At 42.7% G+C, this 16,799-nt stretch overlaps 2 protein-coding genes across 2 annotated transcripts; both read right to left on the bottom strand.

The window, feature by feature from the left end:
* Positions 1-4,976: 4,976 nt before the first annotated feature.
* Positions 4,977-6,876, bottom strand: mstna (myostatin a). Its single transcript, XM_053617289.1, has 3 exons — positions 6,507-6,876; positions 5,626-5,996; positions 4,977-5,357 (listed from the first exon to the last, which is right to left on the bottom strand). Exons 1-3 carry the CDS (start codon positions 6,874-6,876, stop codon positions 4,977-4,979), a joined length of 1,122 nt encoding a protein of 373 aa, XP_053473264.1.
* A 712-nt stretch (positions 6,877-7,588) lies between these two features.
* ftcd (formimidoyltransferase cyclodeaminase) lies at positions 7,589-16,685 on the bottom strand. Its single transcript, XM_053617182.1, has 14 exons — positions 16,538-16,685; positions 15,750-15,933; positions 15,530-15,658; positions 15,355-15,443; positions 14,902-15,081; positions 14,189-14,326; positions 13,097-13,228; positions 12,907-12,968; positions 12,661-12,790; positions 11,662-11,823; positions 11,521-11,564; positions 11,119-11,257; positions 8,327-8,422; positions 7,589-8,041 (listed from the first exon to the last, which is right to left on the bottom strand). The coding sequence occupies exons 1-14, from the start codon at positions 16,589-16,591 to the stop codon at positions 7,958-7,960; spliced, it is 1,623 nt and encodes a 540-aa protein (XP_053473157.1). The 5' UTR covers positions 16,592-16,685; the 3' UTR covers positions 7,589-7,957.
* Positions 16,686-16,799: the final 114 nt, after the last annotated feature.

Raw genomic sequence — 16,799 nt, 5'->3', positions numbered from 1 at the left:
CTCGTTTGGTTGTTTTTTGTTTTCTCTAAATCGGAAGATTGCCAAACATCTGGTCATCTGCTGTCAGGATAGAAATAGCATTTCCCTTTTTCTCACTCTCACATACTGACTGCCACCTACTAAAGTCACCAAATAAGACGTTCTCTGAGTCGAGATCCTCCGATTCGGATGTTATTTCAGATAACAGCAGGGTTTATGTTCTGGAGTGTCCACAATTCATGAACGATCACGCTGCGATATAAAGAGCCGGAGAAGAACGCAGCTTTGCGCTTTAAAGCAATTGCTTTGGATTAAAAATGCTAACAATAAATGGAGCTTTCAGACAGAAACGTTAGCATTATTTAACGAAAAAAGCCCCAGCGTTGTTTGTAACACAGCTTTGGAATGTCTCTTTCCTAAGAATGCAACTTTATTAATAATAAATGGAGTCTCGGATGAGCATTATTTTTAACAAAAATAGGCGTAGTTTATAAAAAGCACAAAAAAAAAAACAATAACAGTTTGCATGATGACTAAAAATTTAGGAAGCATTAATTCAGTACAATCCAATCTCGTTACCTGCATTCACTAAAATACGTTCAAATTTCTAGCTATGCTAACTCCTGCATGTTTTAGCATTAACTTTTAAACAGCTAAGCCTTGGAGCATTTGTTGAGTCAGTGTATTGGCCTAAAATTTCTTTTCACGCCATACAGAAATCCTTATCACAGCTCGATCTGCTGCTATAGTTTTGCTAATAATGAACAGACACTGACTCTAACACTTTTTATTCATTTTTTTATTATTATTATTAACTTTTTGGTCACGTCTTTCCCAACCGTCTGCTCCATTTTGATTTTTTGAATCACATTGGCCAGACTGCAAGATCCCTTATAGCTTATCATCTAAAGTGTTATCACTGTGAACTTTAATAGCTAACTGCTCCAGCTTACCGAATGAACACACGCAGACGTAAACAAGCCGGCGAAATTCAACTTCCAAAAGCATGGGTTCCTCTCAGAAATGCTAACACTGATGATACTGAGTGAAAACTGAGCATTGTTGAGCTGCGCTAACTCTTTATTTGACGTTAGCCACGTGAACTGTGTAACACTCCTTTCACTGACAGAATATCAGGATGCCACACAGCCCGACTTATCGTTTATGAGCTATTGATAACTCGCTGCTCAGTATCTGACACGACTTGATAAAGAAGAATGCTACACAAATGCTAACGGTAATGCTAACTGTGCTACTTTCAGTTTTATACAAGGTTTATACACTTTCTCTCAGTTCTCCAATAGAAACACCCCCCCCCCCCACACACACACACACACAAAAAAAATGTTAGCTTTGTTAATAGCTAATAATCAGTGGAGTCTGAAGTACATACAAGGTTAGCCTTATTCAAAATTGTACTCCCCCCACCCCCTTTTTTTTAAACTATTAGTTATTTGTGGTTTTGAGAGCTTTCTTCTCCTATATGAAAGGGATATTACTTTATCATGAATAAATTCTTACAGAGAGCTGTTACTATGCTAAATTCCTTCTCGTTCTTCGCTAATAATGAATGTAGTCTTGATAGTCTAGATTTGCTAGCTTTATTCAGCATTGCGCTAACTGTGCTAACGGCAAATTTTATGATTTCTTTTATCTACTGACCGGGATAATTCGTCCCCAAAAATGCGAACGTTTCTAATAACCAATGGAGACTTTGGGAAAAGTAGCACGATTCATGATTTTGACTCTGATAACAGTGCTAACTTCATCTCTTATTCATTATTAGCCCTGTTGGATTGATTTCTCGCCCAGATTCTAACGTTTTTAATAATAAATTCATAGTCATACCTAGATAGGTTGCCATTGTTTAGTTAATTGCGCCATCTCGGCTAACTTATCAGACACGTTTGGGTGTTTTAAACCTTTCGAAATGCTAACTTTGCTAATAACCAATAAACTGGGCTAACGTCACTTTTTATTCACTATTAGCTGTGTATCTTTTCATCTTGGGGCTTTCTTTTTTGTGATTCTTTGCTAACAACGAATAAAGTTATTCAACTAACTGTGCTAACGGCACATTTGTGGTGCAGTACGCCTTTAACGGAGCAAAGAACAGGACCATCTGCCTGTACTCTCTCTGTCGTCAAGCTGAGGGCAGGGAATTCGCTGTTTTATCATCCCGGCAGGATGCTGTGTGCAAGTGAAGTAAGCTCGAATCAAGATTGTTTATTTCTCTAAAGAGCTGTAATCAGCTCCACATGCCCGAGGCAGGGTCAGCAGGGATGTTGTGTCGGGGTTAGCAAAGGACAAAGTGCTTTTAGGTTATAAAACAATTCAATTCACGTCAACAACTCGCCAGTGGCTTTTACACAGCCACTCTCACTCGTCATAAACACGACTCCTAATCCCACAAACTCGTATTTTAAATAATATCCAGTCTAATGCTGTACTTATGATTGTAATAACACTGGAATGACCACCTACGAAAGTTCGTTATATACAGTGGTGCTTGAAAGTTTGTGAACCCTTTAGAATTTTCTATATATCTGCATAAACATGACCTAAAACATCATCAGATTTCCATCATCAGAAGTCCTAAAAAGAGATAAATAGAACCCAATTAAACATTTGAGACAAAAAATATTATACTTGGTCATTTATTTACTGAGGTAAATGATCCAATATTACATATCTATGAGGGGTAAAAGTATGTGCACCTTTGCTTTCAGTATGTGGTGTGAGCCCCTTCTGCAGCAATAACTGCATATAAACGTTTGGAGTAACTGTTGATCAGTCCTGCACATCGGCTTGGAGAAATTTTAGCCCGTTCCTCAGTACAGAACAGCTTCAACCCTGGGTTGTTGGTGGGTTTCCTCACATGAACTGCTTGCTTCAGGTCTTTCCATAACATTTCTATTGGATTAAAGTCAGGACTTTGACTTGGCCATTCCAGAACATTAACTTTATTCTTCCTTAACCGTTCTTTGTTAGAACGACTCGTATGTTTATGGTGGTAACGGTCTTGCTACATCACCTACTTTCTTTCCAGATTCAGATCATGGACACATGTCCTGACATTTTCCTTTAGAAAGCGCTGGTATCATTCAAAATTCACTGTTCCATCAATGATGGCGAGTCCTCCTGGCCCAGATGCAGCAAAACAGACCCAAACCATGATACTACCACCACCATGTTTCACAGATGGGATAAGGTTCTTGTGCTGGAATGCAGTGTTTTCCTTTCTCCAAACATAATGCTTCTCATCTCTAAACCAAAAATTTCTATTTTAGTCTCATCCGTCCACATAATATTTTTCCAATAGCATTCTGGCTTGTCCATGTGATCTTTAGCAAATTACAGATGGACAGCAATGTTCTTTTTGGAGAGCAGAGGCTTTCTCCTTGCAACCCTGCCATGTACACCATTGTTGTTCAGAGTTCTCCTGATGGTGGACTCATGAACATTAACATTAGCCAATGTGAGAGAGGCCTTTAGTTGCTTAGAAGTTACCCTGGGTTCCATTGTGACCCTGTGGACCATTACAAGTCTTGCTCTTGAGTGATCTTTGTGTACAAATGGAGGAAATTCGACACCATTGTTCCCTCCCCAGGAGTGGAGACCAACAATCTGTCTGACTGTCGATTGGTGGAGTCCAAACTCTTTAGAGATGGTTTTGTAAGCTTCTCCAGCCTGATGAGTATCAACAACTCTTTTTCTGTGGTCCACAGAAATCTCCTTTGTTCGTGCCATGATACATTTCCACACTTCCACAAACATGTGTTGTGAAGACCAGACTCTGAGAGCTCTCTGTTCTTTAAATAAAACAGGACGCTCACTCACTCTCACCTGATCGTCATCCCATCGACTGAAAACACCTGACTTCTAATTTCACCTTCAAATGAACTGCAAATCCAAGATGTTCACATACTTTTGCCACTTACAGATATGTGTATATTTGTTTAACTGGGTTCTCTTTATCTACTTTTAGGACTTCAAAATCTGATGACGTTTATTTATGATAAATGCATATTTATGCAGATATATAAAAAAATTCTAAAGGGTTCACAAACTTTTAAACACAACCCTAAATGTTCCGGTGGTATTGTATCGATTGCTCAGATTTGTTTTAATGAATTGCATTTTTCTTTTAAGACACAGCTCATTATTTATATTCGCTTATAAATCATAAAAACCCATAAATTCGTAAAATTCTACAAAAAACAACAAAAAAGCGCATTAATGTAGTAAACATCGTTATCTTATGTGCTTACCACATCTAAAACACTTTAAAGAATAAAGATAAGGTTTTTTTTGTCCTGTTAATGTTGCTATAATTTTCTTTTGCATGTTTTATTACTTGCCTCAATGGTGCTGCTATGATAATGTTACATCGGCACCGAGCGGAAGTGTTAATGCTGCGTTCAACTAATACTCGTCACTATTATAACACTCATAAATTTCCAACTTCCAACAGGACATACCAAAGAAAACCAAAGACGTTATCGTTTCTATAGTAACGGATCACTTGCAGGGACTTGTACAACGGACGCTCAACATCAACGGATTTTTAAAAATTGTTAATTCTTAACGTAAGGAGACGTTTATTAACATGAACGTTGACGGAAGGAGTCTCCAGTGTCAGCGCTTCGTAACAGTCGGAGGTAAAGCTGTAACTTTTACGTTTTCCGACATCTTCAGGACAGAGGAATTTACGCTTTTTTTTTTTTTGCCTTATTAACTTCATGAGAGAAAAAATGGCGTAAGTAATTATACGCAAGTGAGAACAGGAACCGAGTTGTTTTGCAGATATTCCACATCATTAAATGTTGCTGTAATCAGAAAAATGCGTTAATGAGCAGGTCAATGGTACTGTGATGGAGATGAAGCAGAATTCCTCTATGTTCCCAACGAAGCCTTACTTTCTATCGGAAGTGGGGGTTTTGTATGCAGCGTGTCGGCAGAGACGGGAAGCGGGAATCCCGGCGCGATGGCGAATCTCAGTTGCAGCCACAGAGATCCACGACCATAGAAGGGATCTTCCCGTAGATGATCTGCTCTCGGTGGTTGAAGTAGAGCATGTTGATGGGGGACATTTTGGTGGGCGTGCAGCAGGGTCCGGCCGTACCTCGCGGGTTCGCCTTGTTCACCAGGTGCCTGTGCGGGAACTTCTGCGCGTGGACCTGCTCGCACTCGCCCGAGCAGTAGTTAGCCTTGTACCGCTTGGGCGCAATGATCCAGTCCCAACCAAAGTCCTCGAAGTCTACAGTGAGCGGGTAACGGCAGCAGCGGGATTCTGAAGAGAGCTCGTTGCAGTCGAGGCCGGTTTCTCGTCTGGAGCGCTTCGGCGCCTCGGTGATTTTGACCTCTAGGAACGGTTGCTGCGAAAATAGGATTCAAAAGGAGAAAGAGGTGACATGCAACATTTCTTCAGAGAGTTATAAACGCTACCAAGGCATAAGCTCGGCAGATAAGGTATGACAAAAGACAAGCTAGTTATCCTTCTGAACATGCAGCTAGCTAAATAATTTAGACTAAAGCTAGCTAATTTTCAAACTAAAGCTAACATCCGTGGTTTGTCACGAAGTAACGCTAGTTTTAACGTAAAGAAAGATCTATGTAACGGAGATGTTAATGAAATTCGCTTACCAGCCCTTCTTCCCCAGATTCAGCGGACGTCACGGCCAAGTCTTTCCCCAGGCTGTCGAAGGCCTTGATCTCGATGCCGAAGTTACTCTCAGGCTGCTTGAGCCATGCCTGCAGCAGCTGTTTCATGTCGACGCTCTGCCACGGGTTGGTCTGGGCATCGGCGTCGATCTTTAGAGAGAGGATTTTGGGTCGGGGGTTGCTGTAGAAGGACGGCTGCAAGAGTGAGATCTGCATGAAGACGGTCGTGGCCTCTTTGCCCAGACGCAGGTGGATCCACAGCTGCGCCTTCACGATGTTGTCTGGCAAAATCTTCGGGCTGAGCGAGAACAAACAGCAGCGTGGCACGGAGTTGGCCTGAGACGTGCTTTGCGCTGAAACCAGGAGAAACCGCTTTAATGAAAATACTGCGTTTTGACTTTCTTTTGTCGTCTACCGTTCGTTTTAATACATTTTTCGTGATCTTTAGCTGTGACGGTATTTCTGATCCAGTTCAAAAGTTTACACATCCTTATAACAAAATAAAATACATTTTATTAATACATCATGGCTTTTGTTTGTTTTTTTTCACTCAAACACCAGAGGGGGTTGTAAACTTTTGCACAAAACTGGAAACTGATCCGAGTGGTTTAACAGACAAGATTAGATGTATTCGTATTGAAAGTGTTCTGTATAGCTAGCTACTTTATGAATGTTTATGAGCTAGTGCCAGTTTCTGCTTGATGCTAATAAAACTTCCATTACTGTTAGCTCCATTAGCTTTGTGGCTACAGTGCAGCACTACAGTATACAGAAGCTGAAGTTGTTGGTTCCTCCAGAACATCTGAAGCCAGTGTGCAGCAGTGGCTTATTCATTTCATATGAATTGCATCAAGTGCGCTTACGTTCCGTCGCCATGGTGATGATGGTCTCGGTGCTGGCTTCCTCGCGCTCCTCCGCCTCCTCGTAATCCTCCCCCGTGCTGCCATTGTGCCTCTCGTACCGGCTGAGAAGCTCGAGCAGCGGCGGAGCTTTGGGCACGATCTGCCGCGCGGCGTCCCGGGTGAGGTTCGGCGCGCGCTCGAGGCGCAGCGCGCTCAGGACCTGCGAGTGGATGGAGTACAGACGCACCAGCTTACTCTGCTGACGGGACTCGCACGCGGCCGAGCACTGGCCGCTGTCCTTGGTCACCGGGGGGCGCAGCGTCGCGCTCGGGCTCTGACCCTCCGGTCCCAGTACACTTAACACACTGATCAGGAAAATGATGAGAAGCATGGTCCGGGATGTTAAGGGGGCGCGCGCGCGCGGACCCTTTGTTCTTCCGTTTTTCTGAGGGCAGGAAACACGTCGCATCTGAGCGTCTCCGTTAAGCGGCGCGCGGGTTTTATACCGAGACACCCTGCTGTGTGCATCACTCAGGATTGGCTCCGGGACACACTGATCTAAAATCACACCGAGCAGGGAGGGGGAGTTACCTAACATCTGTCTGTCTGTCTAATTATACATCTGTCTGTCTGTCTTTTTAATGATCTGTTTGTCTCTATTTATCTGACTGCCTGTCTGTCTGTTGGTCTCTGTGTCTGTCTGTTTAATTATCTGTCTGTCTCTATTTATCTGACTGCCTGTCTGTCTATCTATTGGTCTCTGTGACTGTCTGTTTAATGATCTGTCTGTCTGTTGATTTGTCTTGTCTGTCTGTCTGTCTGTTCAACAACCCGGAAAAGTTTACACCCCCCTCTGGTGTTTGAATGAAAATACATTTTACCATCGTGGCTTTTTATTTTTATTTTTATTATAAGGGTGTGTAAACTTTTGAACTGGATCAGAAATACTGTCACAGCAGCCCCCTGCAGTTCCTTACCTGCTCACTAGGCGGTCTCTGCTCCCCAGTACCTGGTTGCCATGGTTACTGATGGACATTGAGTGTACTGTAAGGCTGCAGTGTGTTTATTATAAGGCTAGATCAGACTCGGTACAGAAATCAGACTCCGAGTGTTAAATGATTTTTATTAAATATTGTGTTTACAGCCTGAGGCACAAATGATTAATGATCATGAAGTGGAACAGTGCTGTGTGTCTGTTAGAGAATTATACCCACGCCATCCATACAACAACTGTGTGTGTTTCAGCCAGGTCCTGATACACACACTTCCCTCCTTCATGCTCCCGTGTGTGTGTGTGTATGTGTGTGTGTGTGTGTGTGTGTTGTGTCTCAGAATGAGCTCTGAATCTCTACAGGTGTCTGTTAGTGTGTTTACTATAATGCTGAACTTTGGAGATTAAATACTCATTTGCTGTGTGTGTGTGTGTGTGTATGTGTGTGTGTGTGTGTGTGTGTGTGTGTGTGTGTGTGTGTTCAGTGGCGTTTGCTGGCAGCATCCAGCACTTCATTAACACTCTCAGTGGCCTGCTTTAGCAGCGCAGATGCTCTCTCCTCCATCTGAAACCAAGCACACACACACACACACACACACAGTTACACAACAGGAATAAAGCAGTGTGTGTGGTGCACTTACGGGAAATGAATCAATGACAGGGTGGTGTGATGGAGCAGGTAACAAGTCCCTGTGAATGAGCTGTTACTATAGAAACCATAAAGTATTAAAAGGAGCACATTAACATAAAGCTGCTTCTGTTCTAGAGAATGAATCAACAGCTTCTGACCAATCAGAACACAGTGTTTAGCTGTGTGTGTGTGTGTAGTAAATGTTGTTCTGTAACTCACGGTGCTCTTGAATGTCTCATCGGTGATGTCTTTCAGGTTGATGATGACGTTGTAATAAGCACCAAACACGGCCGTCTCCAGAGCTTTAGTTGCTACCTGTACACACACACGTACACACACACACACATTACAAACAGAACCTTAACCAATCATCAGAAACAGATACACATACAGTGCATCCGGAAAGTATTCACAGCGCTTCACTTTCCCCACAGTTTGTTATGTTACAGCCTTATTCCCAAATGGATTCAGTTCATTATTCTCCTCAAAATTCTACAAACAATACCCCGTAATGACGACGTGAAAGAAGTTTGTTTGAAATCTTTGCAAATGTATTAAAAAATAAAAACCAAAAAAAAGCACATGTACATAAGTATTCACAGCCTTTGCCATGACACTCAAAATTGAGCTCAGGTGCGTCCTGTTTCCACTGATCATCCTTGAGATGTTTCTACAACTCGATTGGAGTCCAGCTTCTGTTCTCTCTCTCTCTCTCTCTTTTACTCAGTTTATTTATTCTCTCTTGCTCTTTGTTTTTTCTTAACTTTTTATCCCGCTTCTCTCTCTCTCTCTCTCTCTCTCTCTCTCTCTGTCCACGTTTAGCTCTTTTCTTCTTTTTCACTTTCTCTTGCGCACGTTTTCCATCCCTCTTGTCTGTCCCATCCCCCTGTCTGTGTCTCTATTTCAGTCTCTCTCTCTCTGGTTCTCTTTAGCGCTTTCCGTATTTTTCTTTTCTTTCTTTTTTTCACTTGCATTCTGTCCTTTCTCTATCCCTCTATTCTTCTCTTCATCCCCTCTCTCAAATCATGTCCAATCAACTGAATTTACCACAGCTGGACCTGTGGTAAATTCAGTTGATTGGACATGATTTGGAAAGGCACACACCTGTCTATATAAGGTCCCACAGTTAACAATGCATGTCAGAGCACAAACCAAGCCATGAAGACCAAGGAGTTGTCTGGAGACCTCTGAGACAGGATTGTATGGAGGCACAGATCTGGGGAAGGGTACAGAAACATTTCTGCAGCATTGACGGTCCCAATGAGCACAGTGGGTTCCATCATCCGTAAATGGAAGAAGTTTGGAACCAGCAGGACTCTTTCTAGAGCTGGCCGCCGGCCAAACTGAGCGATCGGGGGAGAAGGGCCTTAGTCAAGGAGGTGACCAAAAACCCGATGGTCACTCTGTGTCTCTGTGGAGAGAGGAGAACCTTCCAGAAGAACAACCATCTCTGTAGCACTCCACCAATCAGGCCTGTATGGTAGAGTGGCCAGACGGAAGCCACTCCTCAGTAAAATGCACATGACAGCCCACCTGGAGTTTGCCAAAAGGCACCTGAAGGACTCACAGACCATGAGAAACAAAGATTGGACTCTTTGGCCTGAATGGCAAGCGTCATGTCTGGAGGAAACCAGGCACCACTCATCACCAGGCCAATGCCATCCCTACAGTGAAGCATGGTGGTGGCAGCATCATGCTGTGGGGATGTTTTTCAGCGGCGGGAACTGGGAGACTAGTCAGGATCGAGGGAAAGATGAATGCAGCAATGTACAGAGACATCCTCGATGAAAACCTGCTCCAGAGCGCTCTGGACCTCAGACTGGGGCGAAGGTTCATCTTCCAACAGGACAACGACCCTAAGCACACAGCCAAGATAACAAAGGACAACTCTGTGAATGTCCTTGAGTGACCCAGCCAGAGCCCAGACTTGAACCCGATTGAACATCTCTAGAGAGATCTGAAAATGGCTGTGCACCGACGCTCCCCATCCAACCCGATGGAGCTTGAGAGGTCCTGCAAAGAAGAATAGGAGACCCAAAAACAGGTGTGCCAAGCTTGTAGCATCATTCTCAAAAAGACTTGAGGCTGTAATTGGTGCCAGAGGTGCTTCAACAAAGTACTGAGCAAAGGCTGTGAATACTTATGTACATGTGCTTTTTTTTATTTTTTTATTTTTTAATACATTTGCAAAGATTTCAAACAAACTTCTTTCACGTCGTCATTACGGGGTATTGTTTGTAGAATTTTGAGGAGAATAATGAACTGAATCCATTTGGGAATAAGGCTGTAACATAACAAACTGTGGGGAAAGTGAAGCGCTGTGAATACTTCCCGGATGCACTGTACACGTCTCTGCTCTTTTCTCTCCCTCTCTCTTTATCTCTACTTTTACATTTATCTGTCTTTTCTTCCATCATTTTCCTTTTTCCTTTTCTATCTCCTAATCTTTCACTCTCACTTCATTTTTCTCTTTCATGCTTCCTCTTTCGTTTTTTCTTTCAGTCATTTACTATTTTCCCCCTCTCTTTCTTCCATGCCCTCTCTTTTCTTTTCTCTCTCTCTTTGCTCTTCTTTCTTCTGTTCTCTCTCTCTCTCTCTCTTTTACTCAGTTTATTTATTCTCTCTTGCTCTTTGTTTTTTCTTAACTTTTTATCCCGCTTCTCTCTCTCTCTCTCTCTGTCCACGTTTAGCTCTTTTCTTCTTTTTCACTTTCTCTTGCGCACGTTTTCCATCCCTCTTGTCTGTCCCATCCCCCTGTCTGTGTCTCTATTTCAGTCTCTCTCTCTCTGGTTCTCTTTAGCGCTTTCCGTATTTTTCTCTTCTTTCTTTTTTTTCACTTGCATTCTGTCCTTTCTCTATCCCTCTATTCTTCTCTTCATCCCCTCTCTATCTTCCCTGTCTCTCTTCCTTTATGTCTTATTTTCCTCACTTTCCCCCATATTGTCTCTCTAGTTCTGTTACACTCTCTTTCTCTCTCTCTCTCTCTCTCTCTCTCTCTCTCTCTCTCTCACCTGGACGTCTGATTTGCAGGCCAGGTTGCCGTACGTCACCAGCTCCTTCAGCACCGGCCACAGCAGCATCACTCTCTCAGCCAGAGACATGGGTACACTGACTGCTTTCTTCAGTCCGTCCTGCATGGCCTCGTCTCTCCTGACCACACACACGCACACACACGCACACTCTCTGTCTATCTCTCTCTCTCTTTCTGTCTGTCTGTCTGGCTTTCAAAATGATTGGCACTCTTAATGAAAACTACCAGAGGTTGTTTTTTGTTTGTTTTTTTTAATCACGAAAAAGTCCACATATCATTGAGAATAAACTGTAACAGGTCTGGCGTGTTAAAGCGTTCATTATTAATCATTATTATGTTTCTAATGATCCAATAAACGATGAGATGGAGTCTGTTCTCATACCTCTGAATTTCCTCCGCTGTGCTTTTGGGCATTTTCAGGGCAGCCTTAAAAGCATTAATACACTATTAAGTATTAATTACAGTGTAATAAACTTTCACAATGTTCATGTGTGTGTGTGTGTGTGTGTGTGTGTGTGTGTACCATGTAGCTGTTGAAGGCAGTAGAATCAGCATCTACGATTAGCAGCAGCTCGTCCATGGCCTGGTGGAAAGGAGGGATGAGTCTCCGCATCACACCATCCAACGCCTCGAACTGCTTCTTACCGTATGTCATCTGTCCCACCATACAGCCCAGAGCCGCACCCTGACACACACACACACACACACACACACACACCGGGAGAGAGAAAGACGGTGAGGGAGAGGAAAAAGAGAGGAATGGGGGGCCAGAAGGAGAAGGGGCAAGCAGGAGATGAGAGAAAGGGAAAGAAGAGGGAGAAGACGCAAAAGGGAAAAGAGGAGAACAAGGGAGAAGAGAAAGGTGAAGGAAAAGACAGAAAGGAAAAGAAGGAGGAGAGAAAAAGGGAGACTTCGAAACAGTGAGAAGCGGGAAAGGAGGACCACAGAGGGGAAAGAGGGAGAAAGGTAAAGAGGGAGAGAAGCAGAGGAGAAAGTGGGAGAGGAATGGAGAAGATGGAAAGACGCAAAAGAGAAAGAGAACCAGGGAGAAGGTGGAAGAGGGAGAAAGAGAGAGGAAGAAATAGAAAGTGGGAGAAGAGAAAGAAAAAGAGAATGAGGGAGAAGAGAGAGCAGAACAGAAAGGAGGAAAAGAACAGGCGCATGGGAGAGACGAAGAAAAGGAGAAAGTGAAAGCGACGAGAGAGATGTGAAGAGAGAGGGGTGAAAGAAAGAGGGACAAAGAAAAAGGGATTAAAAAGAGGAGAATGAGGGGGTGAAAGGAAAGAAAGAGATGAGAGGTGGGGAGAGAATGAAGGAGCGATAGAGTCATTCGGGAAAGAAAGAGCGGAAAGGAGGAAGAGAGAGTGACCGAGATGGGAGAGAGAGAATGATATAAAGCAAAGAGAGAAGTGTGAGCAGTGAAAAGGAAGAGAGAGACAGAGAGACTTTCGTTTAAACAAAAGCTCAATTTTACACTTTCACACGCTTTCCATGTAGATTATGGGATGGCAGGTCTTGTTACCATGGCAGCGATCGCTGCAGAAACAGAGCCCCCTCCAGGCGCCGGGGTTCGAGCACCGACGCTTCGGACAAACTGGCGCAGAGAAAGAGATGCCAGCTGTCCCTCCTTCTGATCGGCTTCTACCATGTACCTGTACACAGAGTCGACCAATCCGAACGCAGCAGTGCAGCAGCGTTTATAAACCAGTAAACCTTTCATTTATATCTAAATATAACAAAATAACGTGTGTTAAATGTGCAGACTCACTCTATGATTCTCTCTTTAGGAACAAACGGCCCCAGAGAGTCCAAACCCAGTTTACTAATGACCTGAGCTCACACACACACACAAACACACACACACACACACACACAGAGGAAACAAACACTACAGTGTTACTGGTATACGTAAACCACCTGCTAATACGACATGATCTGATCCGGATCATGACACTCACCAGACGCACTTTGTGCTCCTCTTCTAAGATGAAGAGTTTCTCTTTCCGGATGTAATACTCTGCACAGTCCAGCACTGCTTTCAGAGGAATCAGACCGACAATCTGAGATCCGACCACCGACAGGTTCAACTCCTGAATGCAAAAATACACACGCGCACACTAATGAATCTGAATCTATCCGAATTTCACACCGAATCAGTAATAAAGCTGAATCTGATTCACACAGAGAAAGAGAAATATGAATCCAGCTTGTATTTGAGCAGCCGTAAACCTGATTCATAATAAATCAGAAATAAATCTGAATCACAATAAATCAATAATAAATATGTAATAAATCTGATTCACAGTGTATTAAATCTGAATCTGATTCAGACTGCTTGAGTAATGAATCTGAGTCTGAGTCACACTGAATCAGTCATTAATTTCATTCAGACTGGATCAGTAATTAATCTGGTTCAGACTGGATCCGTAATAAATCTGAATCTGATTCATGCTGAATCAGTGAATAATCTGATTCAGACTGGTTCGGTTACAAATCTGATTCACACTGAATCAGTGATTAAACTGATTCAGACCGGATCAGAAATTAATCTGAATCTGATTCAGACCGTATCAGTAATTAATCAGAATCTGATTCAGACAGGATCAGAAATTATTCTGAATCTGATTCAGACCGTATCAGTAATTAATCAGAATCTGATTCAGCCTGGATCAGTAATTAATCAGAATCTGATTCAGACTGGATCAGTAATGAATCCGATTCATGCTGAATCAGTGATTAATATGAATCTGATTCAGACTGGATCAGTAATGAATCTGATTCATGCTGAATCAGTGATTAATATGAATCTGATTCAGACTGGATTAGTAATGAATCTGATTCATGCTGAATCAGTGATTAATATGAATCTGATTCAGACTGGATCAGTAATGAATCTGATTCACACTGAATCAGTGATTACTGATCCAGTCTGAATCCGATTAATGAATCTGAAATCTGATTAACATTGATTCAGTGATTACACTGATTCAGACTGGATCAGTAATGAAGCTGAATCTGATTTATATTCTGATTTATAATCACTGCCTCACCCTCGCGTCTCTGCAGATTTCCTCGTAGACGGTGTGGAGAGGAGTGACCTCGAAGTCCAGGATGTTGGTGGACACCTGAGCTAGGTTAGCCTCGTCCAGGTACCAGCCCATCCCCTGCACCTTCTTCAGCAGCCCTGGCTAAAGCAACGCAAACACACCTGCTGTGGAGGGTTTTGAGTCCTTCTGATGATTCTAACATCTAGTGATGGAGTCAGGGAAGCTTACAGCCACCAGTTTAGCTTTGGGCAAACAACAAGGCTATGTCATCATATTCTATTCAAATCATAACCTTGTTATTTTTTTGGAAATGGACTTTTTGACAAACCGGTTTTCTTTCTTTGTTTGTTTAATCAGTTACTTCTTAGTGTCATATTTTTTCTGTTATTGCCTGATATTTTAATAGGCTAATGGAAAAATAAAACGGGTAATAAAAAAAATTATTATTAAATTAACTTTTATGTGTGAACAGAACAGTCAAAGTGTAAAAAAAAAAAAAAAAGGTTCTTCTATAATGACTCTGATTTAGTAGCAGACTTGTACTGTGAAGGGCAAGCGTTATTGAGTCATAAAATATAAGAGCCAATCGTGTCCCGGTATGCAAACTCAGAGGAAGAGGGATGTTTAAAGTTATCGAATTTGCATATTCATAGAATCTGGATTTCTCGATGAGTGTAGGCATTTCTGTGCAACTTTCATGTAAATGTGTAACGTACCTGTCCTTTGCCCCTGCCCTGCTCCCGGATGTCCAGAGCGATTCGGTGAGCTTGTTCCTTGGTGCTCAGCAGGTTCACGTTGTAAGCGATGAGGAATTTCCGAGCTCCGGTGACTGTTGCGCCCCACGAAGGGACAAACGTGGCCGGACCGAAATCTGGAGCCCACTCGCTCTTCTTCAGCTGCGGGAATAAAGATAATAAATGCGTTCTCAACTGTCATGTTGAATTTTCTATATAATGTGTGTGTGTATGTATATATATATATATAATGTGTATATATATAGTGATGTAATTCATCATGCTATCCATATTATACAGTATCATTACACTCTCCAGCTCTTTATTAGATACAGTCTCAATAAGGTGCAGATGCAATATTGCGATTATATCACATAACCGATAATCTCATATCGAGATTATCGGTTATGATAATCGAGATGACTGAAGCCTCACCTTCTCCAGTAAAGCTTCATACTCTCCCGCACGGATAGACGGCAGAGAGCGCCTGCTTTCACTCCTTGCCGCCTCTCCGTACAGGTACACTGAGCGAGAGAAAGAGCGAGAGAGATTTAGTCTTACACTCATCTATTACACACCTGTTGGGTATCAGAGCTGATCTCCATCTCACCTGGTACATGCAGCATCTCCGCTAATCTCCTCCCAAACTCGTTAGCGCAGGTCACACACTCCTCCATGCTGGTGTTCTGCACTGGGATGAAGGGACACACGTCCATAGCGCCGCTCCGCGGGTGCTCGCCTACAACAAACACACTTGTACAGCTCAGACTCTTTGGTAGCATGTGTGTATGCGTGTGTGTGTGTGTGTGTGTGTGTGTGTGTGTACTCACCCTTGTGCTTGGTCATGTCGATAAGGTTGAAAGCAGCATGTGCAGCGTTCAGCGCTCCCTCCACCACGGCCTGAGGAGAACCCACGAACGTGTACACGGTACGGTTTGTGGAGGCTCCAGGGTCCACGTCCAGCACGCTGCAGCCCTCTGTAGCAGAAACGGCGTCGGCGATGGCCTTAATCACCTGCATAGGAGGAACAGAGGAACATACAACACACAGGAGAACCACAGGGTAAACTTTAGGTTCTTGCTCTACTGACCAGAGGGTTGTGAGTTCAAATCCATGGAATGGGAGCCACAAGCAAGAACCATAATTATTATTATTATTATTATTATTATTATTATTCAATTATTCTACATCAAAAAAGTAATCTCTTCATGAACAGTTTTCCTGTTGCACTGCATAGGGAATAAAATATAAAATTCTTACACTTTGTATTAACAATAAAAAGCACTACATAGTGTTTAGTGCACTTTCTGTAGCCTACATAGGGTGCTAAATCCCAAATGAGTACTTGCTGCATGCGTACTACATAGGGTGTAGGGTACTGATTCATTTATGGAATAATGGCTATTTTATTCCCAATGTAGTCCTGTTTATGCACAATGCACATCTTCTTTCTGTAGTTTAAATAACATGACAGATTTCTGGAATTTACCAAAGAGTATGTGTGTAATTTTACAAAAAAAAATTTTTTTAACCAAATTCTGTCATGGTGATAATTTTAACATCTGAAACATTGCACTTATCGATAACCTTCATCTAACACTCTGTCGTGTGATTTTACCTCTTTATTTCGTCCCTCGGAGAAATTGGGCACACACTCCACCAGCTTGGCCATGGCTGCACTCAGACTGAGCTTCTCACACACACACACAGTGGCTTTATAGGGTTTCTCTTTCAGTAAAGTGTTCAGGGTCCCTCAGGAATCATTAACTCCTTCTGCAATGATTGGCTTGTCAGTACAGATCACACACTGTCACTGTATCACACTCATTTACACACACACACACACACACACACACACACACACACACACAGTCTAAACC

This window comes from Ictalurus furcatus, chromosome 27 (assembly GCF_023375685.1).
Source record: "Ictalurus furcatus strain D&B chromosome 27, Billie_1.0, whole genome shotgun sequence".
Classification (NCBI taxonomy): domain Eukaryota; kingdom Metazoa; phylum Chordata; class Actinopteri; order Siluriformes; family Ictaluridae; genus Ictalurus; species Ictalurus furcatus.
The sequence above is the reverse complement of the archived record's forward strand: the minus strand, read 5'-3'. Positions and strand labels throughout refer to the sequence as shown.

Coding starts and splice junctions, on each gene's coding strand:
- mstna (XM_053617289.1), bottom strand. CDS start 6,876: ATGCTTCTCATCATTTTCCTGATCAGTGTGTTAAGTGTACTGGGACCG. Junction 5,997..6,506: donor CATCACCATGGCGACGGAAC/GTAAGCGCACTT, acceptor TCCTGGTTTCAG/CGCAAAGCACGTCTCAGGCC. Junction 5,358..5,625: donor AATCTGGGGAAGAAGGGCTG/GTAAGCGAATTT, acceptor CTATTTTCGCAG/CAACCGTTCCTAGAGGTCAA.
- ftcd (XM_053617182.1), bottom strand. CDS start 16,591: ATGGCCAAGCTGGTGGAGTGTGTGCCCAATTTCTCCGAGGGACGAAAT. Junction 15,444..15,529: donor GGAGATGCTGCATGTACCAG/GTGAGATGGAGA, acceptor TCTCTCGCTCAG/TGTACCTGTACGGAGAGGCG. Junction 8,042..8,326: donor ATGAGACATTCAAGAGCACC/GTGAGTTACAGA, acceptor GCTTGGTTTCAG/ATGGAGGAGAGAGCATCTGC.